This window comes from Fragaria vesca, linkage group LG3, assembly GCF_000184155.1.
Source record: "Fragaria vesca subsp. vesca linkage group LG3, FraVesHawaii_1.0, whole genome shotgun sequence".
NCBI lineage: Eukaryota > Viridiplantae > Streptophyta > Magnoliopsida > Rosales > Rosaceae > Fragaria > Fragaria vesca.
Window position 1 is genome coordinate 16328683 of NC_020493.1, and position 21928 is coordinate 16350610.

Sequence of the window (21928 nt, forward strand, 5' to 3'; positions counted from 1 at the left end):
CACATGGAAGAGGGACGGCGGCACCACCGCCAACAACCAAGGAGGGGGCCGGTCCGGCCCTGGCTCTAGTAGAGGTGGAAATCCTCCACCTAACTCTGTCAAACACAGTCGATTTTCTTGCTTCAAATGCGGTTCAACTATGCATATGCACAAACAATGTCGTGCAAGCAAGGAAATTCAAGATATCTACAAGAGGCATAAGCAGTATTTGGCTCAAGAGGCTAATTTTACTAATGGAGATTATGAGATGGATAACGGAGACGCAGAGCTCACCACCAATCTCACTATAGCAGATTTTGAGACCAAGAAGAGTGTCTCTTCAGAGAGTGTTGAAACTCCAGATTTTGATTAGTCTATGTATTAGACGGTTTTTCTGCTATTTTATTCAAGTGTTTTTTTTGTTTGGCAATGGCCATGTTTTAAGACTTTGGTTTTTCTTAGTCGTTTTGGAATTGGAACATCCTTGATGTATTAAGTTGGCATTAATTAAATTTCTCTTAGTTTTCTGGTTTAAAGAATGGTTGAGAATTTTATTGCCCTTAATAATGCATGAATGGTTCGAATTGCAAAAGCTACTTTGCGTAACAGCAATCTGTCCGCCAACTTCGTACGAGCTTTGTGAACAGCTCAGGACGAACTAGAATGTGAGTGACATATGTATGGAAAGCTCTTTGAGTCTAGTTTCCAGATCTTCTCACGGTTCATCCATATCTATTTCTATGACGAAGTTATGACCATTTTAGTGAGCAAAGGTCATTCTGCGCGGAAATTCTTATGCACTCAATAAGGGATCACAACTTGATCACAATTCCCTGAAATTCCTCTATGTTATTTAGAGTGTTCGCCATGTCTTGAGTTCAAGACTAATTGATTTACATTCTTTTGTAGATGTCTCGTGGCGAAATTGAGTGTTTGGCTGACAGTGGGACTACCCACACTATTCTGCGGAATAGGCAATTGTTTACGGATTTTGTGCCTTACAAATCCTCAATGACAACCATGATTGGTTCATCGCCGGTTATACAAGGGCGAGGTATTGCACAATTCTTGTTGCCAAATGGCACAAAGATTCATGTCACTAATGCCTTATACGCGCCAAAGGCCAATCGAACCTTGCTAAGTTTTAAGGACATTCGCGCCAACGGTTTCCATTTGGAAACTCATCGTGAGAATGATAAAGAGTTTTTGTGTATTACCTCTATTGAATGTGGCCGTAAGCACATCTTAGAGAAACTTCTGAGTCAAAGTAGTGGTTTATATCTTACTACAGTTCGGATTATTGAATCCTATGCAGTTGCTCGCAACTTCTGCGAATCTGACTCATATAAGCTTTGGCATGATCGTCTGGGACATCCTGGACGTGATATGATGATCCGTATTCTTAAAAATTCACACGGTCATCCGTTTTTCAGAGCACAGAGACGTATGGGAACACACATAGCCACCGAAAATGGTGGTAGTGCCGTGAGCACTACTCATGGTCAGGGCTCGGCCTTAATGTTGTCCCAAATGCAGTCACAGCCTTCACAGGCTTCTGTGCCGCATGGTTCCACTCCTGATGCCTCTATGGCAATCTCCAACGCTCACCGCTAGTTTTACAAAGCTTGTTCATTAGCAAAGTTGCAGGCACGACCCTCTTTTGTTGTAGACACAAAACAAAACATTCCATTCCATTCTTACAGAGGATCCAAGGTGATATTTGTGGACCTATCAAACCAGAATGCGGACCATTTCAATACTTTATGGTTCTGGTTGATGCATCTACGCGTTGGTCACACGTCGCTTTGCTATCCACAAGGAATGCTGCATTTGCTAAACTCCTGGCTCAAATTATAAAACTCAGGGTTCACCACCCTGATCATCCGATCAAGTCTATTCGATTGGATAATGCAGGAGAGTTTACATCAAAATCTTTTGATGATTATTGCATGTCTATTGGGATTGATGTTGAACATCCCGTTCCCCATGTTCATTCACAAAACGGTCTTGTAGAAGTAACAATCAAGCGGTTACAGCTTATGGCTCGGGCTTTGGTGATGCGCACCAATCTACCCGTATCTGCATGGGGTTATGCAATTTTACATGCAGCTATACTTATTCGTTTCAGACCCACCGCCAACCAACCATTTAGTGCGTACCAGTTGGTCACTGGATATGAGCCTGACATTTCACACTTACGCATATTTGGTTGCACGGTCTATGTGCCTATTACGCCTCCACTGCGTACTAAAATGGGTCCTCAAAGACGATTGGGTATATATGTTGGCTTTGAAGCACCAACGATTGTCTGCTATTTAGAACCTTTAATAGGAGATCTCTTTACTGCAAGATTTGCAGATTGTCACTTTGATGAGACATACCTCCCGTCGTTAGGGGGAGAAAGGAACGGTAATGTTTCGGTTGAACGACAGGAATTGTCGTGGTCTGTCCCCACTATGTCTCATTATGATCCCCGCACATCTCAGAGCGAGATTGAAGTGCAAAGAATTCTTGATCTTCAGAAAGTTGCAGATTCGATGCCTGACTCCTTTACTGATATCGCGAAAGTGACGAGATCAACTATCACTGCTGCAAACGTTCCTGCAAGGTTGGAAGTCCCGAAAACTGGGCAAGTTAATGCCACACCCAGGCTAGGCACCACCGGCGTTGCCGACGTACCTAATGCCCATGGTGGAAGGGTGGCTACGACCTCGGCTCCCACCCGGAAGAGGGGGAGACCAAAGACAGGTTCAATCGATGTCTTGCCGCGGAAAAAGCAAGACATCAAGGCACAAAATGATCCGCTCATCATCAATACTGTGAATCCATCACATGAGATTGTCTCTGACTATAGCTATGTCCATGAATCGATATTGAAACCTCTGGGGGACACCTCAGAATTAATGTTGATGTCAGAGAACAAAGAAATCTCGTTAAATTACACAAGTTGGCTCGTTCTTATGGATAGGTCTTCCATGTTTATTGATGATGCTTTTGCTTATTCCGTCGCTCAGGAGATTATTGACAACGATGAAATAGAACCTCGCTCTGTTGCAGAATGTCAACGTAGAGCAGATTAGCCGAAATGGAAAGATGCAATCCAGGTTGAACTAGACTCCCTATCGAAAAGGCAAGTTTTTGGTCCGGTTGTGCCATGCCTACCAAATGTTAAGCCTATTGGACATAAATGGGTCTTTGTTCAGAAACGTAATGAGAAGAATGAAGTCATGCGATATAAAGCTAGACTTGTGGCGCAAGGATTCTCGCAACGCCCTGGTATTGATTATGACGAGACGTATTCTCCTGTTATGGACGTCATTACTTTCCGCTACTTGGTCAGTTTAGTAGTGTCCGAAAAACTGAATATGCAACTTATGGATGTGGTTACCGCATATCTCTATGGGGATCTTGATACAGAGATATATATGAAAGTGCCTGACGGCCTTTCGTTGCCCAACTCAAGTGACTCTAAACCACGAAGTGCTTATGCCATCAGATTGAGGCGTTCACTATATGGATTGAAACAATCCGGACGAATGTGGTATACTCGTCTAAGTGATTACTTGATTGGGAAGGGATACAAAAACGATGATTTGTGCCCATGCGTGTTCATAAAAAGAACAAGTTCCGGATTCACAATTGTAGCAGTCTATGTTGATGATATGAATATCATCGGAAATCTCAATGAGATCAATGAGACGGTTAGCTACTTGAAATCCGAGTTTGAGATGAAAGATCTTGGGAGGACTCGATTTTGCCTAGGCATTGAACTAGAGCATCGAGGGACTAGAATCTTAATACACCAGTCGGCTTATGTCCAAAAGATGCTCAGGCGATTCAATATGGACAAAGCACATCCTCTTGGCACTCCCATGATTACTCGAAGTCTAGATATTAAAAAGGATCTATTTTGTCCGAAAGATGACGATGAAGAGATCCTGGGAGTTGAAACTCCATATCTTAGTGCGATTGGAGCTCTGTTATATTTGGCTCAGTGCACTCGATCAGACATTGCATTCTCTGTGAACTTGTTAGCTAGATTTAGCTCTACGCCAACGCATCGTCATTGGAATGGTGTTAAGCACATCTTCAGGTATTTGAAGGGTTCCATTGACTTAGGCCTGTTCTTTCCCTACAGTGAAACAAGAGAGCAAAAGATCATGTCTGGGATCGGTGGATCACAGCCCTCGGCCTCCCACCAAGAGACTGTGTCAGACGCTGCCATAGTCGCGATTCATGCGCATGGTAGACTAGTCCCCTATCCTGAAACACCGAATAATGTGTTAGTTGGATTTGCTGATGCTGGGTATCTCTCTGACCCACATAAAGGACGTTCCCAGACTAGATATGTGTTCACAATTGGGAATACAGCGATATCTTGGAGATCAACCAAGCAAACCCTTGTTGCTACTTCCTCGAATCATGCTGAGATTATTGCACTACATGAAGCAGTTAAAGAATGTGTTTGGCTTCGGTTTGTAGTGTCTCATATTCGAGAGTCTAGTGGATTACCATCTACTACGGCTGAACCAACTTGCATCTATGAGGATAATGCGGCTTGCATTGAACAGATGAAGTTAGGTTACATTAAGGGTGATAATACTAAACATATCTCGCCAAAGTTCTTTTACAATCAGCAACAACAACAGTTTTTGAATATCCATGTGAACCAGGTGAGTTCTGAGGATAATGTAGCAAATTTGTTCACCAAGTCTCTACCCAAATCTACCTTTGAGAAACATGTGAAGAGCATTGGCATGCGTCGTTTATCTGAACTCCAAGATTGAGTTACCAATCAGGGGGAGTCGTTATGTAGACATCAGGGGGAGTCTACATCACATGTTATCTTCAATTGTAGTTGGTGCGTTGTGCTCTTTTTCCCTTCGTCCAAGTCTTTTGTTTTGCCCACGAGGTTTTTGTTTTACTTGGCAAGGTTTTTAACGAGGCAACATTTCATGCACTATGTCGTATTAGGCATGCGACACAAAGAGGAGTGTTTAAAGAAATTACTTTCCTGTCCTTCTGTTATGTGTCTTGACCTAATCGTTTCCTTATTATAATAGATTTCAGTATTGATAGATGTTCTAGATCCTTCAGGAGACTCTATGTAATGCCTATAAATAGGCATTTCTATCAATAAATGAGTAGACCGTTATTCCCATTATAAATGAGACTCGAACCAGTGAAGAGCAGAGTGCAACTCATAAGACTTTAGCCAGCTGAACTACACTCAATTATGCGTGATGTAGATTTTTTTTCACTTTTCAAATCTTCACCTGGGCTCCAGCCAGTGCTCATTGAAGCCTAGGGCTCTCTCAGTCGATTTGAGTGAGAGAAGGATCAAATGCAAAAGGTTTCCTAAACCCTCTACTGTAAGTGTTTGTCCTTCTATTGTGGTCACCAATGTGTTGCAGGAGACGGTTTTTGTGCCATTTGGTGAAGGCTCTTTGGGTTCTGGAGTTGGTGGTACTAGGATTGAAGGATCTTCATGTTTGGCTTTGTCCAGCGTTTACCTTGATAGTGTCGTGATTATAGTTACTTTTAGACTTACGAAAAGTTCGTTGTTTATGGTCGAAGCTAGGTTTTCGCCTAGGTTTTGCCTTCATGGCTCGCTTATGACGTAGCCAGATTTGAGGAATGTGAGGCAAACTGCTTGTCCTCCAATTAATTTGTTGTATTACTTATATATCAATGACCAGATCACAAAAATAAATCACCTTAGACAGAGGGAACTGTGATTCATTGAATCCCTACAAGAAATACCTCAAAAGGAATCAAATACATCAAGTTGGAACACTAACCAAATGCAACTGTCTTCTCTTCCATCAAGAACTATCACCATTGACCAATTTAGAGTAAGTTTGCATGCAAGTGCGTGAATCTGAAGTACGAACAATGATTATCGAGCTTCTACCACAGTAATTGTAAATGTGGTTCCTGTGTGACTTCTTCCATCACTTATGATGGTATCAATGTCTATAGAACCCCTTTCTGTGAAGAAACCAGGCTCCTTCGGTTGAGGCAATGTTACACTCTCATTGCTCAACATAAGAAGCACTGATGACATTTCTGGTCTGTCTTCTGGCAGCTTTTGAACGCACAAAAGGCCCACTTGAATGCATCTTAGCACTTCGAACTCAACATATGAGTCCTCCAAGCAAGGATCTATTAGTTCCAAACCTTTGTCTTTGTTCCAAAGTAGCCAAGCCTAGAGAAATTGAAAATTATATGCCATTTAGTAATAGACACGAAAACTAAAGGTTCCAGATAAACAGACACAGATAATGTCAAAAATAAGCAAAACATTCTTACATGTCCCAGAAGACTGTGATAGTGGTCTGGATGAAGAAACCCTCTGTTCTTTCTGCCACTTATTATTTCTAACAAAATCACTCCAAAACTGAAGACATCGGATTTCACTGAAAACTTGCCATCAATTGCATACTCAGGAGACAAATAACCACTACATCCACACAACACGATTTAATCAATTGATCATAACTTGAAGCAAAAATTCATTCCTGATATAACATATAATTATAGAGATATGCTACTACAACTTACTATGTGCCAATTACTCGTTTGGTTTTAGCTTCACTTTGATTGTTTCCAAAAATTCTAGCAATGCCAAAGTCGGATATTTTTGGGTTTAGCTCATTGTCAAGTAGGATGTTGCTACTCTTAAGGTCCCTGTGAATGATTCTTACTCTGGACTCCTGGTGGAGGTAGAGTAATCCTCTTGAAATCCCCATGATAATGTCAAATCGCTTCTGCCAACTCAACACCACCTTTCTATTTTGATCTGCACAATTCCTCAATAACATTATTATTGGCTCAATCAGTTGTTAACCTTTCCAACACAAACAAACCTGCATAGGATTCTGCTAGTTACAAAAATTGCACTGAAAGTTGTCAAAAGAAAAATCATGAAATCAAAAGTTGGAAGATAGAATCTCAGACCAAAGATGAAGCAGTCCAAGCTTTTGTTGGGCATGTACTCGTAGATTAGCATCCTTTCTTCTCCTTCAGTGCAGCAGCCCAAAAGCTTAACCAGGTTGCGGTGTTGAAGATTGGCTATCATCATAACTCCATTCTTAAACTCCTCGACACCTTGCCCAGAATATTTTGAGAGTCTCTTTACTGCTATTGATTCTTCTTCTGTTAGTCTGACCTGAAAATGTAATGTAAATATAATAATATGAGCCTAAATTTGTAGAATAAATGGTCAACTATATATCACCATGTTACCTTGTAAACTGGACCAAAACCTCCCTCTCCAAGTTTGTTTTTGGTGGAGAAGCTATCGGTGGCAGTTGCTATAGTATGAAAATCAAACTGGGGCAACTCCAAGTCTTCCTTACTAGCTCTTGAACCTGTAAGAGAAAGAAAAGAAATGAAATTAAAAAAAAATGGACCTAGACCATATTATAAAAGCAATGAATGTGCATCAATACTTACCCCGTTTATTTCCTCTCTGCTTCAGAATTAAACACCAACATAACAAACCAAAAAGAAGAAGCACAGACGCTGCTGATAGGACAGAAATAAGTACTACTCTGTTACCCTTCTTGCTGGCAAGACTGTTAGCAACTAAAGATCAAATTACAAATATGTCAGAATCACAAATTGTCAGTCAATGTCATGCATCGCTTTATTCTGTACTTCTGTATTAGTACTCAGCAAGATTTTCATGCATTTAGTATATTACTATATATAAAGGAGCATAAACAAAGTTAAAAAACTGTGGACGTTTTATATGAGCCTTGGAAGTTCCAACATACAAATTCAAAATCAATAAACATACAACTTGAATAAAATAGGACTGCAGAAACTAGCGCGCTGTTCCTAAATAACATCTTAAGACAACACGTCCTAATGTTAAAGGATTAGTGCTTCATGAGAGAAGATATTTTCTTACCTAGTTCAGAAGCTGGCATCCGAATAAAGATATCTTGCTCACTAAGATCCTCAACAAACTCCCGCATATCCATCAGATTTCCAAACCACATAACACAGCCACTGCCTCCACTACGAATATCTGAATTAGCATAAGCTATGCAGGAACAATTCTTCAAGCAGTTTGCCTCACATTCTTCTGTGCTCATGCTCTTGTTTACCAATGTATCCAGCAGGTCTGGCAGTTTCACATTTTGCATTTTCAGAAACCCTTTTCTCCCATCTGGCAATCCAGTGCCTTCTCCCTTTTGCAACCACTTGTCCTATTAAGCACCACCCATTCTTGCGGTGATTTAGGAACAAACCCCTTCAAGCACTCACAAATTGTTACCGTGTTAATTCTGCAAATTCCATTTGCTCCACACTCCATAATTGTTACATTGATCATTCTGCAATGTATACATGAGGGCCCATTCTGTGCTTCCTTTATTCAGCACTAGCCGCAGCATCTGACCTGATTCAGACAGCTGTAGTCTTGTAGTAATAGAGCTTTCAGCAGCATCAAACGTGTAATATATCTCATTGCTATTGTACACAAAATTTGGTTTTAAAACTGTGAAATTACGGTTGGAAACAAAAGTGCCAGGAAATCGAACACCATTCCAAGGTCCAGTACGGAAGATTTTGCTTGACCCTTTGGCAAAAACAAACTGAGGCACCACATCATTATCCATGCCATAAGTATATGCCCCAAGAGATGGATGACTAGCATTTTTCCATGAAGTCAAGAATTGGCTGAGGCCCCTTTTGAAGGTCCACCCCAGCTTCATCCCCGGTAACAATGTGTCTGATGGGAAATCAAAACTTTGCCACACATAGTTTTCAGAACCTGTGGCAGCACTGTCTCTAACAACAAGATTTCCACTCTCCAAAAGTTGTGCAACAGGATCTTCTGCTACTCTGGAAGAATTAGAAGACCAAATGGTGTTGTTCATCTGATCTAAAATGACTAGACTGCCATTTTTGGACAACCTCAAGGCTCCATGTGATCCAGGGATTGGATTTTCTCTATTGGCAACCCATACTACAATATCAGGAAATTTCTTGTACCAAATTCCCAAGTACCAGGCTCCAGAGTTTCCGGGGGAGAACAGTCCCAATTCAAAGCTTGCGCCGGAAGAAACCAAGGTACCAGAGCCCGTTATGGACTGTGATGGATATATTGTATCAGCTGCAGTGCAGAAATTCAGTACTAAAAGTTGGAGTAGAGAGGTAAAGAAGATGAAAGAAAGGCCCTTCATTTGTGTTTTTTTGGACTAAAAATATGGATGTGTGACAAGAAAACTTTTTGGACCTTTTATTGGACTTTGCAGCCACCTTTACAATCTATCTACGTTCTACGCAGAATATCATTTCAAAGTCAAACACCCTCATGAGAACAGGTCCTATTATTTGTGATTAGATATGTTCTTATTTTTTTTATTATTATTATAAATTTTGGATTTGCTGATGCACTGGATGATAGTTAATGATTACTACACACAGAGATCACAGAATCGTAAAACAAAATTACAAAATCTGAAGAATAAGCTGACTTACTGTCACGTTTTCCAAGTCTGCAGGAAAATCTTGTTCTCGGAAGACAGCACCAGCAACAAAGTTGTGGATTTGAATTGTGGAAGGAGCTGTGAAACGGCAGCAAAAACTTGGACTTTCCTAGTCAGTCAAACCATCAAATACAAAACTAAATGATCAGCAAGTGATCGAAGTAGTCTACAACAATTTTAACCAGTGCTAGAAACTGCTACCTAATGGTCCAATTTGGAACCCTGGTGTATTCTAACGCCGAAAACTTTAAAGGTAGTTTCTCTGATCACAGTACATCCCAGTAAGCCTAACTTCTTGTATCTATTTCAGCATGACAGTAGCACAGAAGCTTCACACCTATAGATGGATATTTTTGGTTTATTGCTTGGTGGTTCTGAAACTGTACGTTAATGATAGAACTAGCCATCCACCTCCAGCCATGGCAGCAAATCTAACGAAAAGCCAAAGCATACTATTGCTGCTCCTAATGTACCACAAAAATGAAAACTTGCAAGGTTTGGGTGCAGGACTCTGAGACCATAATAGTACTATGTTGGAGAAGATGATGCTGCTGAAAATTATACCCGTTGACACATTTGTAGAACATCTGGCTTTCTTAACGAAGGCCAAGAATGGTTATGTTTGAGTCTGCAGAAAGACCCTTTCCAGGAATTAGATGAACTATACCATATTCGTACTTCATTTGTTAAAAATGAACTTAGCCTATCTTGTACCCCAAAAAGCTGAAGTTGGCCTATCGTAATGTTTTATTGCAGTTCTATTATACATTTCAAGATAGATAGAAGGCACCCTAGCACATTCATATGTCTTAAGGTAGTTCTTTTTTTATTGCAGTTCTTTTTTTACTTCGACAACGCTTTCATTTGTTTCAATCTTCTGTGGAAAGAGTCACCTTCAACTCATGCTATGTCATAATGCTTGTGCTCCTTATCTTTGACTTTAATGTCTTCAATCAATTGAAAAATTAAGCACAACTTTATTGATTCTCATCTTCTATTATAGTACCCCTATTATTCAATTTTGGCTAGTCTCTCAAAAATTATAGAGCCACTATATGATTGCTATAATTACATAGTTTCATGCATATGCAGAAGTATTTAACTTAAATTGCGTGAACCTCAAGTGTGAGTTTAAGTCTAAATCATCAAAACATACATCCAACTTAGGTAGGTATTACCTCTATCGGGTGCGGAAATCTGAAACAGGAGCCACCATTTTTGACTTAGCCGGAACTTCTCCACCTCAGAAACAGCCTTTGACTGCTCAAACTAGCATTGAAGGCTTTAAACGTGCTGGACACGTCTCTCATTTGCTAATCTATTTGGGAAAGGGAAACAGATTGCTGAATTTCTTGAGGGTAATTTCCCGCCAAAACTGTTTGTGGAAGCCAGAGGTGGCGGCCATGCAGCGATTTTCCGTCCAATCGCCACCGTGAGGAAGATGAATGCCAGGATCCTGACGGATGGCGGGTTGCCACGTTGGCAGCATCAGTGGGATTGACTGCTGGTCCATCGTAAGAAGGAGGATTGACTGATCGGTAAATGAGAATGAAGAAGAAAAAGGGTCGCTTTTGCCGTTTTGACAGAAATGCCCGGTTAATTACGATTTGCCCCATGCGCTCTATGTTTTTCTTTTTTGTTAACCAACTCAACATCCACACTCCAAAAGTCCAAATTCACCCTATCATCGACCTGGTCTGTTCTAACCTTCTAATGATATATAGTCTGGTGGTGTACCTGAGAATCTGAGATTGTCTAGCTCATTTTGGAAAGATAAGTCATAGGCGTAAGGGTCCGACTTGTGTTATACATCAGGCGATAATGGATACCTGTAAACAATATCGTATTCGTTGAAGATCTAAATGACATCCAAATTTCAAACTCTTTCTTATTTGTATACATAAGTGCAATGTGATTCTCAAAAAAAAAATTACATAAATGCAATGCAGAGGTTGATGCTAATTTGTATTCAAGAAAACAGACGCGGAAAGAGTGGGACAATGGAAGTTGAATCAGAATGTAAAGAATGTAAATTCTGACTATATATATGAGCAAACGTAGTCACACGGTATGACAATGTGACAGTTCAGATTCCATCCATTCTCATTCTCAAAGTATGCTGTATTGAATTTTATCCAAGCAAAGATACTAGAAGGACTTGGAGAAGTGAGGAATAGTGAGTGCATGAAATAACAAATAGAGGGACAGAAGACTCATCTTTGCATTAACCAGGGGAGGGTCAACTTTCATCATGAAATTACGGAACCTGAGTGTCAGCTTGCACAAATACACAGGCCGCCTTCCCACTCTCCTATAAATGGGGCATTTCTTCGAGCATAAGGTCAGCAAGTACTGCCTTTTGGTTAAGATACTGCAAGCAATCCATGTACACACTAATATAAGCTCCTTCACTAGTATGAAACAGTTTCAGTACCAAGAAACACAATTCAACACCACTAAAACCAAAAAGCTTGAGCTCAACGTACCACTCCAATATTCACATTTGAGGTCAAATTTCAATACTTAAACAGACTTTCTATATTATTTTATTTAGGGATCAAATGTCAAACAAGTCTTATCATAAATAAAAAAAAAAGTGAGTTCAGATTAAAGCCACCTGTCCATCTGTTCTAGTTATTAACTCTCGTTAAGCTGGGAATTCTAGAAAGAGAGCGATGAAGGGGATAACTTATTCAAAACGTACCCTTGCTTTGCTGTGTAGTTCTGTCACTTTTATGTAGAAAGGTGGATTTCAAAGTGAACGGGAAATCTTCTTGTGTAAAATAATGAAGCTCACAGTCTCCTTGGTCAAATAACAACACGATATGCAGGGTTAATTGATGGATTATGAGCTTGAGAGGATTTGAAATAGAGATAATTAAAAGTCCAATCAATATCAACGATATGGTCCATATGAGAATATATTAAGTAATTGCAGCCAATTTGAAGAGCTTGTGCTCCATTGCATATATTTAAATTATACAAAAAATCCTTACCGGCTTACCAGCTACCTTATATTCTTGATTATCCCTGGTCAATTAATTTAACAGTGAGTTGAAAATGTCTAAAAATTAAAGGAAAACAGAGAAAAGTGAGAAGACTTGATGTGTAGGCTGTACGCAAGAACCTCCATTGAACCAAAGGAAAACAAAGAAAACTGAGAGAGGGAGAGAGAGAGAGACCTGCGTGAAGCTTGTCCAAACCTAGAAAAGAAGCTGTGTCACCTCAAAAACAAAGGAAGGCGACTACAATCCTGCAAATAAGTACTCAGCTCCTTCCTGTATCATTCTTTCCGGTTAGTTGTCACCTTCCCATTAGATACTTTGTGTCGTAGAACAGAGATGAAGTGTCTTTTTGTTATCGTCTGCACCTCTCTATACTATTTTTCGGTCTTGAATCTGTCCACCGCAGCTGACACCCTAGCTGCATCACAATCCATAGTCGGCTCTGATACCTTGGTTTCTTCCGGCCAAAGCTTTGAACTAGGACTTTTCTCCACAGGCAATTCTGGAGCATGGTATCTAGGAATATGGTACAAGAATTTTCCAGATATTGTTGTATGGGTTGCAAATAGAGAAAATCCACTTGCCAATTCTTATGGAGCCATGACGTTGTCCAAAAATGGAAGTTTAGTCCTTTTAGACCAAATGAATAGCACTATTTGGTCTTCTAGTCCTTCCAGAGAAGCTGAAGATCCTGTTGCACAGCTTTTGGACACTGGAAACCTTGTTGTTATAGACAAGGCTCTGACTAGTTCCGAAAGTTATATATGGCAAAGTTTTGATTTCCCATCGGACACACTGCTACCAGGAATGAGGCTGCTATTGAACTTCAAAACAGGTCCAAACCAATTCTTGACTTCTTGGGAAAATGCTAGTGACCCGTCTCTTGGACTATATACATATAAGATTGAAAACATTGTGTTGCCTCAGCTTGTTCTTGCTCAAGGATCAAAGAAACAATTCCGCAGTGGACCTTGGAATGGTCTTCGGTTTACTGGTCTTCCTGATTCAAGCAACGAAATTTTGCAACCAAGTTATGTTTATAACACAAATGAGTTGTATTATATCTATAAAGCTAATGACAATTCTGTTATTACCCGATCAAAGCTAACTGAAACAGGTGAGGTGCAAAAGCTAGTGCTGAATAAAGGGAGTACTGAATGGGCTGTTATGTATACATTGCAGAATGATAGATGCGACAATTACGGAGAGTGTGGTGCAAATGGCATATGCAAAGTTGACAGAACACCCATCTGTGAGTGCTTGCAGGGGTTTGTCCCAAAATCACACCAAGAATGGGAGGTTCTCAATTGGTCAAGTGGTTGCAAGAGAGAGACACCATTGGATTGCCAGAAGGAGGAAGGGTTTTTGAAATTTCAAAATATAAAACTTCCAGACCTGTTGGATTTTTCGGTGAATAACAGCATGAACATTAAGGAATGTGAAGCAGAGTGTTTGAAGGATTGTTCTTGTGTAGCTTATGCTAAATCAAATATGAGTACTGGAGGCATTGGCTGTCTGATGTGGTTCGGAGAGCTTATAGATATGCGTGAGTTCATTGATGAAGTTAATGATCAAGATCTATATATTCGGATGCCAGCTTCAGAACTAGGTAAGTGAATATTTTGCTCTAAATAATGTTAGTTATTGATTTTCCAGAGTAAAGCTTTAATCCTGAATGATTAAATGATTAATTAGTACATAATGTGGTGAAATAGCTATGTTCTACATTTCAATTTTATCAAATGAATTGGTTTAGACAGTAATGCGAGTCAAAATGGTTAAATATCAAATTTAATCTAACCTTTTATATCAAATGCAGGCAATACTAGTCAGAAGGACAAAAGAGTAGTATTGATCTTGGTCATATCAGCAGCTGCTGTACTTCTTTTTCTGGGTCTCTCATGCTGGTGTATTGTTCTGAAGAAGAGAGCAAAGCTAAAGGGTAAGCATACTAACACAATAGTTATTTTTTGCAAACCTTAAATTACTGACAAAGAGGCATAGATACATTATAGAATTACATAACTTAGAACATGTTTAGGTCCAATTGGCTTCCTGGCAAATCATTGACAAAACGGAGAATGTTCTTAAATATCATTAGTTTGCAATCAAATCCATGCATATCACTGAATTTCAGTTTATTCAGGTTCAAGATCAAGCAAGGAAGACATAGAGTTGCCACTATTTGATTTTCATACAATTGAAATTGGCACCAATTACTTTTCCTGGCAAAACAAACTTGGAGAGGGAGGTTTTGGTCCAGTTTACAAGGTAACAAGACAATCATACACTGTATCGTCTATGAATTCAAGCTAATATGCTGACACTAAATTTCAGGCTAACCTAAGACAAGATGAATTAGTAGCAGTAAAGAGGCTCTCAAGAGGTTCTGGACAAGGTCTTAAAGAGTTTAGAAATGAAGTTACAATGATAGCCAATCTTCAACACCGGAATCTTGTTAAACTTTTAGGCTGCTGCATTGAAGGAGAAGAAAGGATGCTAATCTATGAGTACATGCCCAACAAAAGCTTGGACTTCTTTATCTTTGGTATAAGAATTCACCCTCATTATTCTTTTAATTCTTAAGCTAATATATGTCCATCTCTAGTAAAGGAATTGAAGAGAGTCCCGTGCATTATCTCTTTGTCATAGTGCAGGAAACTGAACTATAATTCACGTGATGTATAACTTGTGCAGATCAAAACAGAAAGAAGCTGCTTAATTGGCAAAAGCGGTTTGACATTATCATGGGAATTGCACGAGGACTTCTCTACCTCCACCAAGACTCGAGATTAAGAATCATTCATAGGGACCTTAAGAGTAGCAACATCTTGCTAGACGATGAGCTGGCCCCAAAGATATCTGACTTTGGCATAGCAAGAATTTTTGAACAAAATCAAACTGAAGGAAAAACAAAACGAGTAATTGGCACATAGTGAGTCATATATAACAGAACTAACACAGAACAAGAGTTTCATCATCTCTAAAACCAGAAATAAACTGTCTTTATTTCCAGCTACGAACATGTACTTAACAATTTTGTTTTGCACGCAGTGGATATATGTCTCCTGAGTACACCATTGATGGCAAGTTTTCAGTGAAATCGGATGTCTTCAGTTTTGGGGTGCTATTATTAGAGATAATTAGTGGCAGAAAGAACATAGGGTTCAATCATCCAGATCACAACCACAATCTTCTGGGACATGTAAGTATCATATGATTGTGTGAATATATGTTTTTATTACTCTAAAACTTTGAGTTTCATTCATGTGTATGACTAAAGGCCATGATTTGAAATTGTTCCAGGCATGGCTACTATGGAACAAAAACAAGGTTTTAGAACTGTTAGATCCATGCTTGGAGTACTCATACATGGAGTACGAGGTGCTAAGAAGTATTCAAGTGGGTCTATTATGCGTACAAAAGCTACCCAATGACAGGCCAGAAATGTCATCAGCGGTGTTCATGTTATGCAATGAAGAAGCAACATTGCCTGAACCAAAGGAGCCTGGTTTCTTCACAGAAAGAAGCTCCGTAGACAGCGAAACCTTAACAGGAGGAGGGAGAAGCCAAACAGGACTCACAATTACTATTTCGACATTGGAGGCTAGATAAACGATTCATGCATGCATGAAAGTATTGAGTCAATGTAAATTTCAGTCCTGTCTCTCAACCCATATTTCGGATTCACGCATTTTTATACAAACATGGGGAGATCAAAGACCCTGACTTCATAAAGTTTCAATCTGAGGATACTCAAATGTAAACTCAGCCTCTAAATTATGTATTGATATCTTGTTCATTGGTTACCCCTGTGATCAGCCAGAAATATCTTTCTTTGAGAATTCAAGCCAATTCTTCACATTTCTATTAACACGAATATCTATAAGGGCAAAAAGACAAAGAATCACCTTTGCATACAACACTGGGGCATTTCTACAAACACGTGGTGAGCAGCCCGTAAGTACATAACAAAATACTGCAGAACAATGCATATATAGACTCTGCCACACAAAAATCGAATCCCCTTAGCATAGAGAATCAAGAAGAAAGTGTACCAGGAGAGTTGCCAGAAAACACCACCCGAAGGAAAATGGCGGGATCGAATCTCTCTACGCAAGACACAAGCTATTCTCCAGTAGTCCAGCATTCATTGATATCTTGGAGATCGAAGCGACAGAAAACAGTTTCACTTTCATCCCACAAAGACAGAATATCGTGCGATGACATGCTCCGATATCTATTAAGGGACTTGAGACTTCCGCATCATAAATCTGTTTTATTATATTGTGACACCAAGGCTACCTTACATATGGCAGCCAACCTAGTTTTCATGAGCCAACTAGACAAGATAGATTGTCATTATATTACATTAGAGATAAGATTCAATATGACTATGTAACTATAAGATATGTGAATTCATTATGCACATCAACTAGCATATGTTTTAACAAAGCCCTTGAGAAAGGAAATCTTTGTTCCTATGGTTCTCAAGTTGGGACTCAATCTTCTATATCTTTCATATTTAGAATAGATGATCTCGATCTGATTAACTTTCTTGTATAAGTATATGATTCATATTAATACTAATACATCATTTCATTCTATCAATTATTCATTTTTTCGGTCCAGGAATTGTAACAGAAATTGAAAATTTGAAAACTTGGAATCCAAGTCGGTCCATCATGCTACTCGTGTCATGATGTATAAATGTATAAACCGAGTAAGTGTGTTGTGATTATCAGAATCTCTGATTAGATTTGATAAGAGATTGCAGTGTCTTCATCAAAATTATATTTGTAGGGTTCATGGATGATCTGCTTGTATCAACAATTTTTGACTTTTAATTAGTCTTGTTGAGGCCTGTTTATAAAAATAAAAATAAAAAAATAAAATTAGTCTCGTTGAGGAGCCTCTTTTTCTTGAGGTGTTGGGTTTTGCACTCTTGTAGATGACATATATAATTATATATTATGACATTTTTCTTCAACGACTTTTGGATACAGGTTAATTTCCAGGATTTACCAGATCCAATTTGAAAACCAATTCCAGTATAAAATGTTAGGAAAATAAGGAGCATCTAAAGCTCTAATTCTCTAATGCAAAACATAATTACAGTAATGCGGTTCATATGAGAATAATCATTCTCAGGTAATCATTTTCATTCATATGATAGACTTATGCGCCTTTTTATTTAGTGCAAATGTCAATTTTATCTCCACACTCAACTTTTTATTTTTTTTAGAAGAAATAACTTTATTGATACAGAAAAAATTACTGCATAATAAAATGAACAGTTATGATAGCTACATCAAAACACACATTTTTATAAAAATCTGTAGTTACGGGTTCATCGCCAACAACAACATCCATGAGCCAAATAAGCTCAACCCCTAACCCAATTTCACGCTCACAAAGAGCTACATAATCCTGAGAGTAACGGTACAACCTCGCCACCAACACTAAAACAAGCTAATTCCCCTTCTTCAACACCGTGTTCAAATACTACCAGACCACGTGCAAAGGCAATCAACCCTTATGTTGCCAGGCATACAACATCGATATTAAAGCCGATGGTCCCCAGGAATAACGCCACCGAAGTAGCACACTGACCTAAACACGACACTCAAACCCTTGCCAATAGAGGAGGGACCTAGACCTAACCAAATTAAAACTTAGAAAAACCTAAACCAAAAAACAGAAAACAACAAAGGACCAAGACTGGCCCAACACCACACCACCGGCCCAGGCCCACCAAGCCAATACCATTGAAGGCCCAAAATTGCTCCACCCGGCCCAAAAGCAACCCTGCATCTTTTCCTGTGTTTCACCTCCAGCGCCACCAAGGCCTGTGTCGCTGTCGTCGGATCCCTACTACGATTTCCAACCGCCTCGGTGTCCTGCCACAAAGCCATCGACCAGTCCTAGAGATAGAACCGCTGCCGTTCTGTGAGAAAATAGAGCCACCGTCGGTTTGTTTAAACATGGAGCCGCCGGCACCAATCCCAACCTTGGCACAAGACATCGCTTCAAGACTTTGAGGATCTGCCACGTCCAACCCAGATCTTGGTCGCCTTCTTACTTGAGATGCAACAGCCCCTTCACGCCGAGCAAAGCCAAAGTTTGTTTCCTCCGTCAAGAAACTGACTGGTAAGCCCTGCCACCTCCAGACCACCAACACAGCTCGTCTAGCCGCACCCACCCGACGTCGACGAGGCCAGAAGCCAACGCCAGCATGGGGGTAGTCGCTGGACAAGCCAACCAAACCTCACTTTTTCCAAAACGCTCTCCCTGTTGGGAAGCGCTGGACTACACCGTAGTACTGTACGCCATTGTGGTCGCAAGACGCGTGGCGTCTTATCATCGGCAGGGAGGAAATTTGAGGGACAACGCTGGAATTTCTCAAATGACGGCCATTTCCCTCGTTGTCGACGGCGTCTGGGTAAAAGCTAGAGGTCATTCTGTAACACTGACGACGGGGTGAAAATGGGGGTTAATACGATGCTGCATGCATGGAGATCGGCCACGTCTCCGTTACGGAGAGGGCGAATTAGTGGCAAGCAAAATTGGCGTCGTCCACAAGTTCGAAATCGAAATAGGCGGAGCTGGATGAAAGTTTGAATCCGATTAACTGAAGAAGGATTGAAGCTGGAGTAGAGCGATGTGTGCGAATTCGACATTGAAATAGGCGTTTTGGCTCACTAGTTTGAAATCGATGAATTGATCAATGCGTTGAAGCTGTAAATTGCATTCAACCAAATAGCATTCCTCTGGAGGTATGGTTTATGTTCATGTTTTTGAGATTTGATCAACAGCCGTCTCGAATTCATGAGTCAGGAACAGATGTTTCTATTTCATATCGTTCTGCATGTGTCTGGTTTTTTTTATCATCTTTGCACCTGTCAGTTATGTGAATGCTTTAGTTTAGAGAGAATCGAACCGTAGAGTTTTTGATATCAGCTACGATGTTCACTCCTTGATCTAGACTCATAGTAATGAAAGCAGTACAAATTTCTCCGTTAAGAGGCTTTTGAAAGATCAGGGTTGCAGTCTGATCCTATATGTTGAAACCAAAGGGGGAATAAGAATGACATACACAAAGTGCTCTATAATAAGCTAAAATCTAAATGCAAGATATTGGCTGGTATATTTTGTATTCATTTGAGTTGGTATTCTTAAACATACATCCTGATTGCATGTACAGAGATTTTCCTTCCATTTTTCTTTCCAATGCTGGTCTTCACTGACCAGGAACAAAATTGAAAGAATTATACAAAAATGTGAAACACCTGTTTTGAACCTAATTATAAAATGCCCTGTATGCAAATGTTGTCTACAACTTGTTTAGCAGGATTCAAGGATTTCCATGGACAGGCAAATTGTCTCAGATAAGGCAAACCGGTTTATAATCTTCAAGAAACTGAACTTTTGGTGGGAATAGTATCCTGATTTGCATATTTCTTTAAGCAGCTATCATCTCCTACCCCTTCAGGTATCATCTCCCAACCAGCTAACTCTTCGCGTCTAACACATCCAACTACTCAACACAAGCTTTGCATACATTAGACCATAATTAGTTGAAACAATAAACGCAAGATGTGCCACTAGAAAGTGACAAAGTGAGAACAAAACTTTGAATACTAACAATCTTGAAATCGGGTAGTATTGGGGAAACTAGATGTCAGTGATTCTATCCATTGCATAAATTTCCCGATAGAAGTCTTCCATTGGTTTTATTGTAGCCTCCTCTGGAACCTTACCAGCAACATGAATCCAAAGACGTCATTCGAAAGACAAACTCTAGTCATTAAAAAAAAAAATCTATTCCAACTCAACATTTACAATTTTGCATGCTAGACTCGTGACAACAACACAACAATGTTGGGTTTCCAGCCCATGTGTTTTTCCTAAGGTGTTTCATCTTAGAGTATGGTGTTCCAATAAGGAAAGTAAATCCTTATTGATGATGGTATACCTGTAATCTTGGTTGATTACAGAGAAGGAAGGAGGCATTATTGCCTACCACTAATAGGAATAGGATTCCTATTTGGTGAAGAGATCTGAAGATCCTTATGGCTATCTAAGGAGAGGTTTAGTTCTAGGTCTTGTATCGCAGAGACGAAGACCAAAGTGTGTTCCATTCTCGGTTAGAGGGTGAGAGAGGGTAGAGAGGAGAGAGATAGGAAGAGAAGTGAGAGAGTCCTTGTTTTCTTATTCTTTCTTGTGTACCCATTATTAATATAGTGGAAGTGTTTTCTGCAACAACAAAAAGAACTACATCAAATATGAACCTAAACCGAATGCAAAAAAAAAAAAAAAAAAGAAAATGAAAAAGCATTAGTAACACTAGTACTAGAAATTCAAGATTCAATTTTTGCAGGGACAGAGATCAAGATCCCACTAAGTACACATTTTTGGCATACAATTAAGCTAGTTGACCAATTCTTTACCTCAAAATTTACACATAAAAATTTGCAGCTTTCTAGTGAAGTTATACCAGTTCTTCCAATACTAAAAATCTTCAGGCTCCAATTATCAAGACTAAAATTTAAAATCCAAATCATAAACAATACTACTCACACTCCAATTCTCAAGACTAAAACTTAAAAACCAAATCATAAACATGTTTATACCAAATGGGTATTGGAAATTTGAACTGAAACCGAAGTTTACAAGGCTCAAACCTCTAATGGGCCTTGATGCGTTTGATACCATTGATGAGCACAGATGACCATGGTTGGTGCATAGTTAGACATGTTTCTGTAATTCCCAAAAGAAGGTCCTCCTCCTTATGTAACGGAAAGAAAGAGTAGCTCACAACCTAGTTTTTTTTTTTTTTTTCTAGGCGCCATACATCTCTTAAAGGCCATCTGAATCAGCAATCTCGTATGTTAGCGAGATACTCTAAAAGCCAAATTGAATGTAAAACTTGTTAACTAGAAAACATATTCATGATTCATCGGTTCATAAACAAAACCAAAACTGGGAGTGAATCGGTGGCAATTCTCGATTATAATTTGTTTAGTCTAGCTTTCAGTGTTTTGGAGAAATACGCTAGCAAAATCAGGGGACAAACACTTTTAGCGAATATGGAGCTTGCGCAATTCTAATATTTGGAAAGAGAAGGAACCTGAATCAGATTGTACTGGGTTTCCGGAGATGGCTACCAGTGATTGGATACGACTCTGATCTCCCCGCGATGAGATTCGTTGCTAAACTCTCTGGATTTTCGATTAAGTCTCCGGACTGTATCTTCAAATCCTTAAGAAATGATTCGACTCTTCTCTCTCGGCAACGAGCTGCGTATGCAATTTGGGGAGGATAAAGGTCTGTTATCAAATCCATCCAACTAGTAGGAGGACGAAGGTTTAGAGACGCATTTTGGGGATCGATGACGGCCAAAATCTCGGTTCTGCCCTTATGTCTTGCAGTAAAATCAAG

At 39.6% G+C, this 21928-nt stretch overlaps 1 protein-coding gene across 1 annotated transcript in view; it reads left to right on the forward strand.

Annotated features, from left to right (window-relative positions):
* The window catches only part of LOC101296759, a 44570-nt gene extending 28242 nt beyond the window's left edge, over positions 1-16328 (forward strand). The window contains exons 13-23 of the mRNA XM_004295825.1: positions 889-1569; positions 1683-3029; positions 3183-4652; positions 5394-5469; positions 12747-14096; positions 14307-14429; positions 14625-14758; positions 14825-15035; positions 15185-15422; positions 15542-15692; positions 15794-16328. Coding sequence (XP_004295873.1) covers positions 889-1569; positions 1683-3029; positions 3183-4652; positions 5394-5469; positions 12747-14096; positions 14307-14429; positions 14625-14758; positions 14825-15035; positions 15185-15422; positions 15542-15692; positions 15794-16102 — 6090 coding nt within the window. The 3' untranslated portion in view covers positions 16103-16328. The remainder of the gene's footprint in view (positions 1-888; positions 1570-1682; positions 3030-3182; positions 4653-5393; positions 5470-12746; positions 14097-14306; positions 14430-14624; positions 14759-14824; positions 15036-15184; positions 15423-15541; positions 15693-15793) is intronic.
* Positions 16329-21928: the final 5600 nt, after the last annotated feature.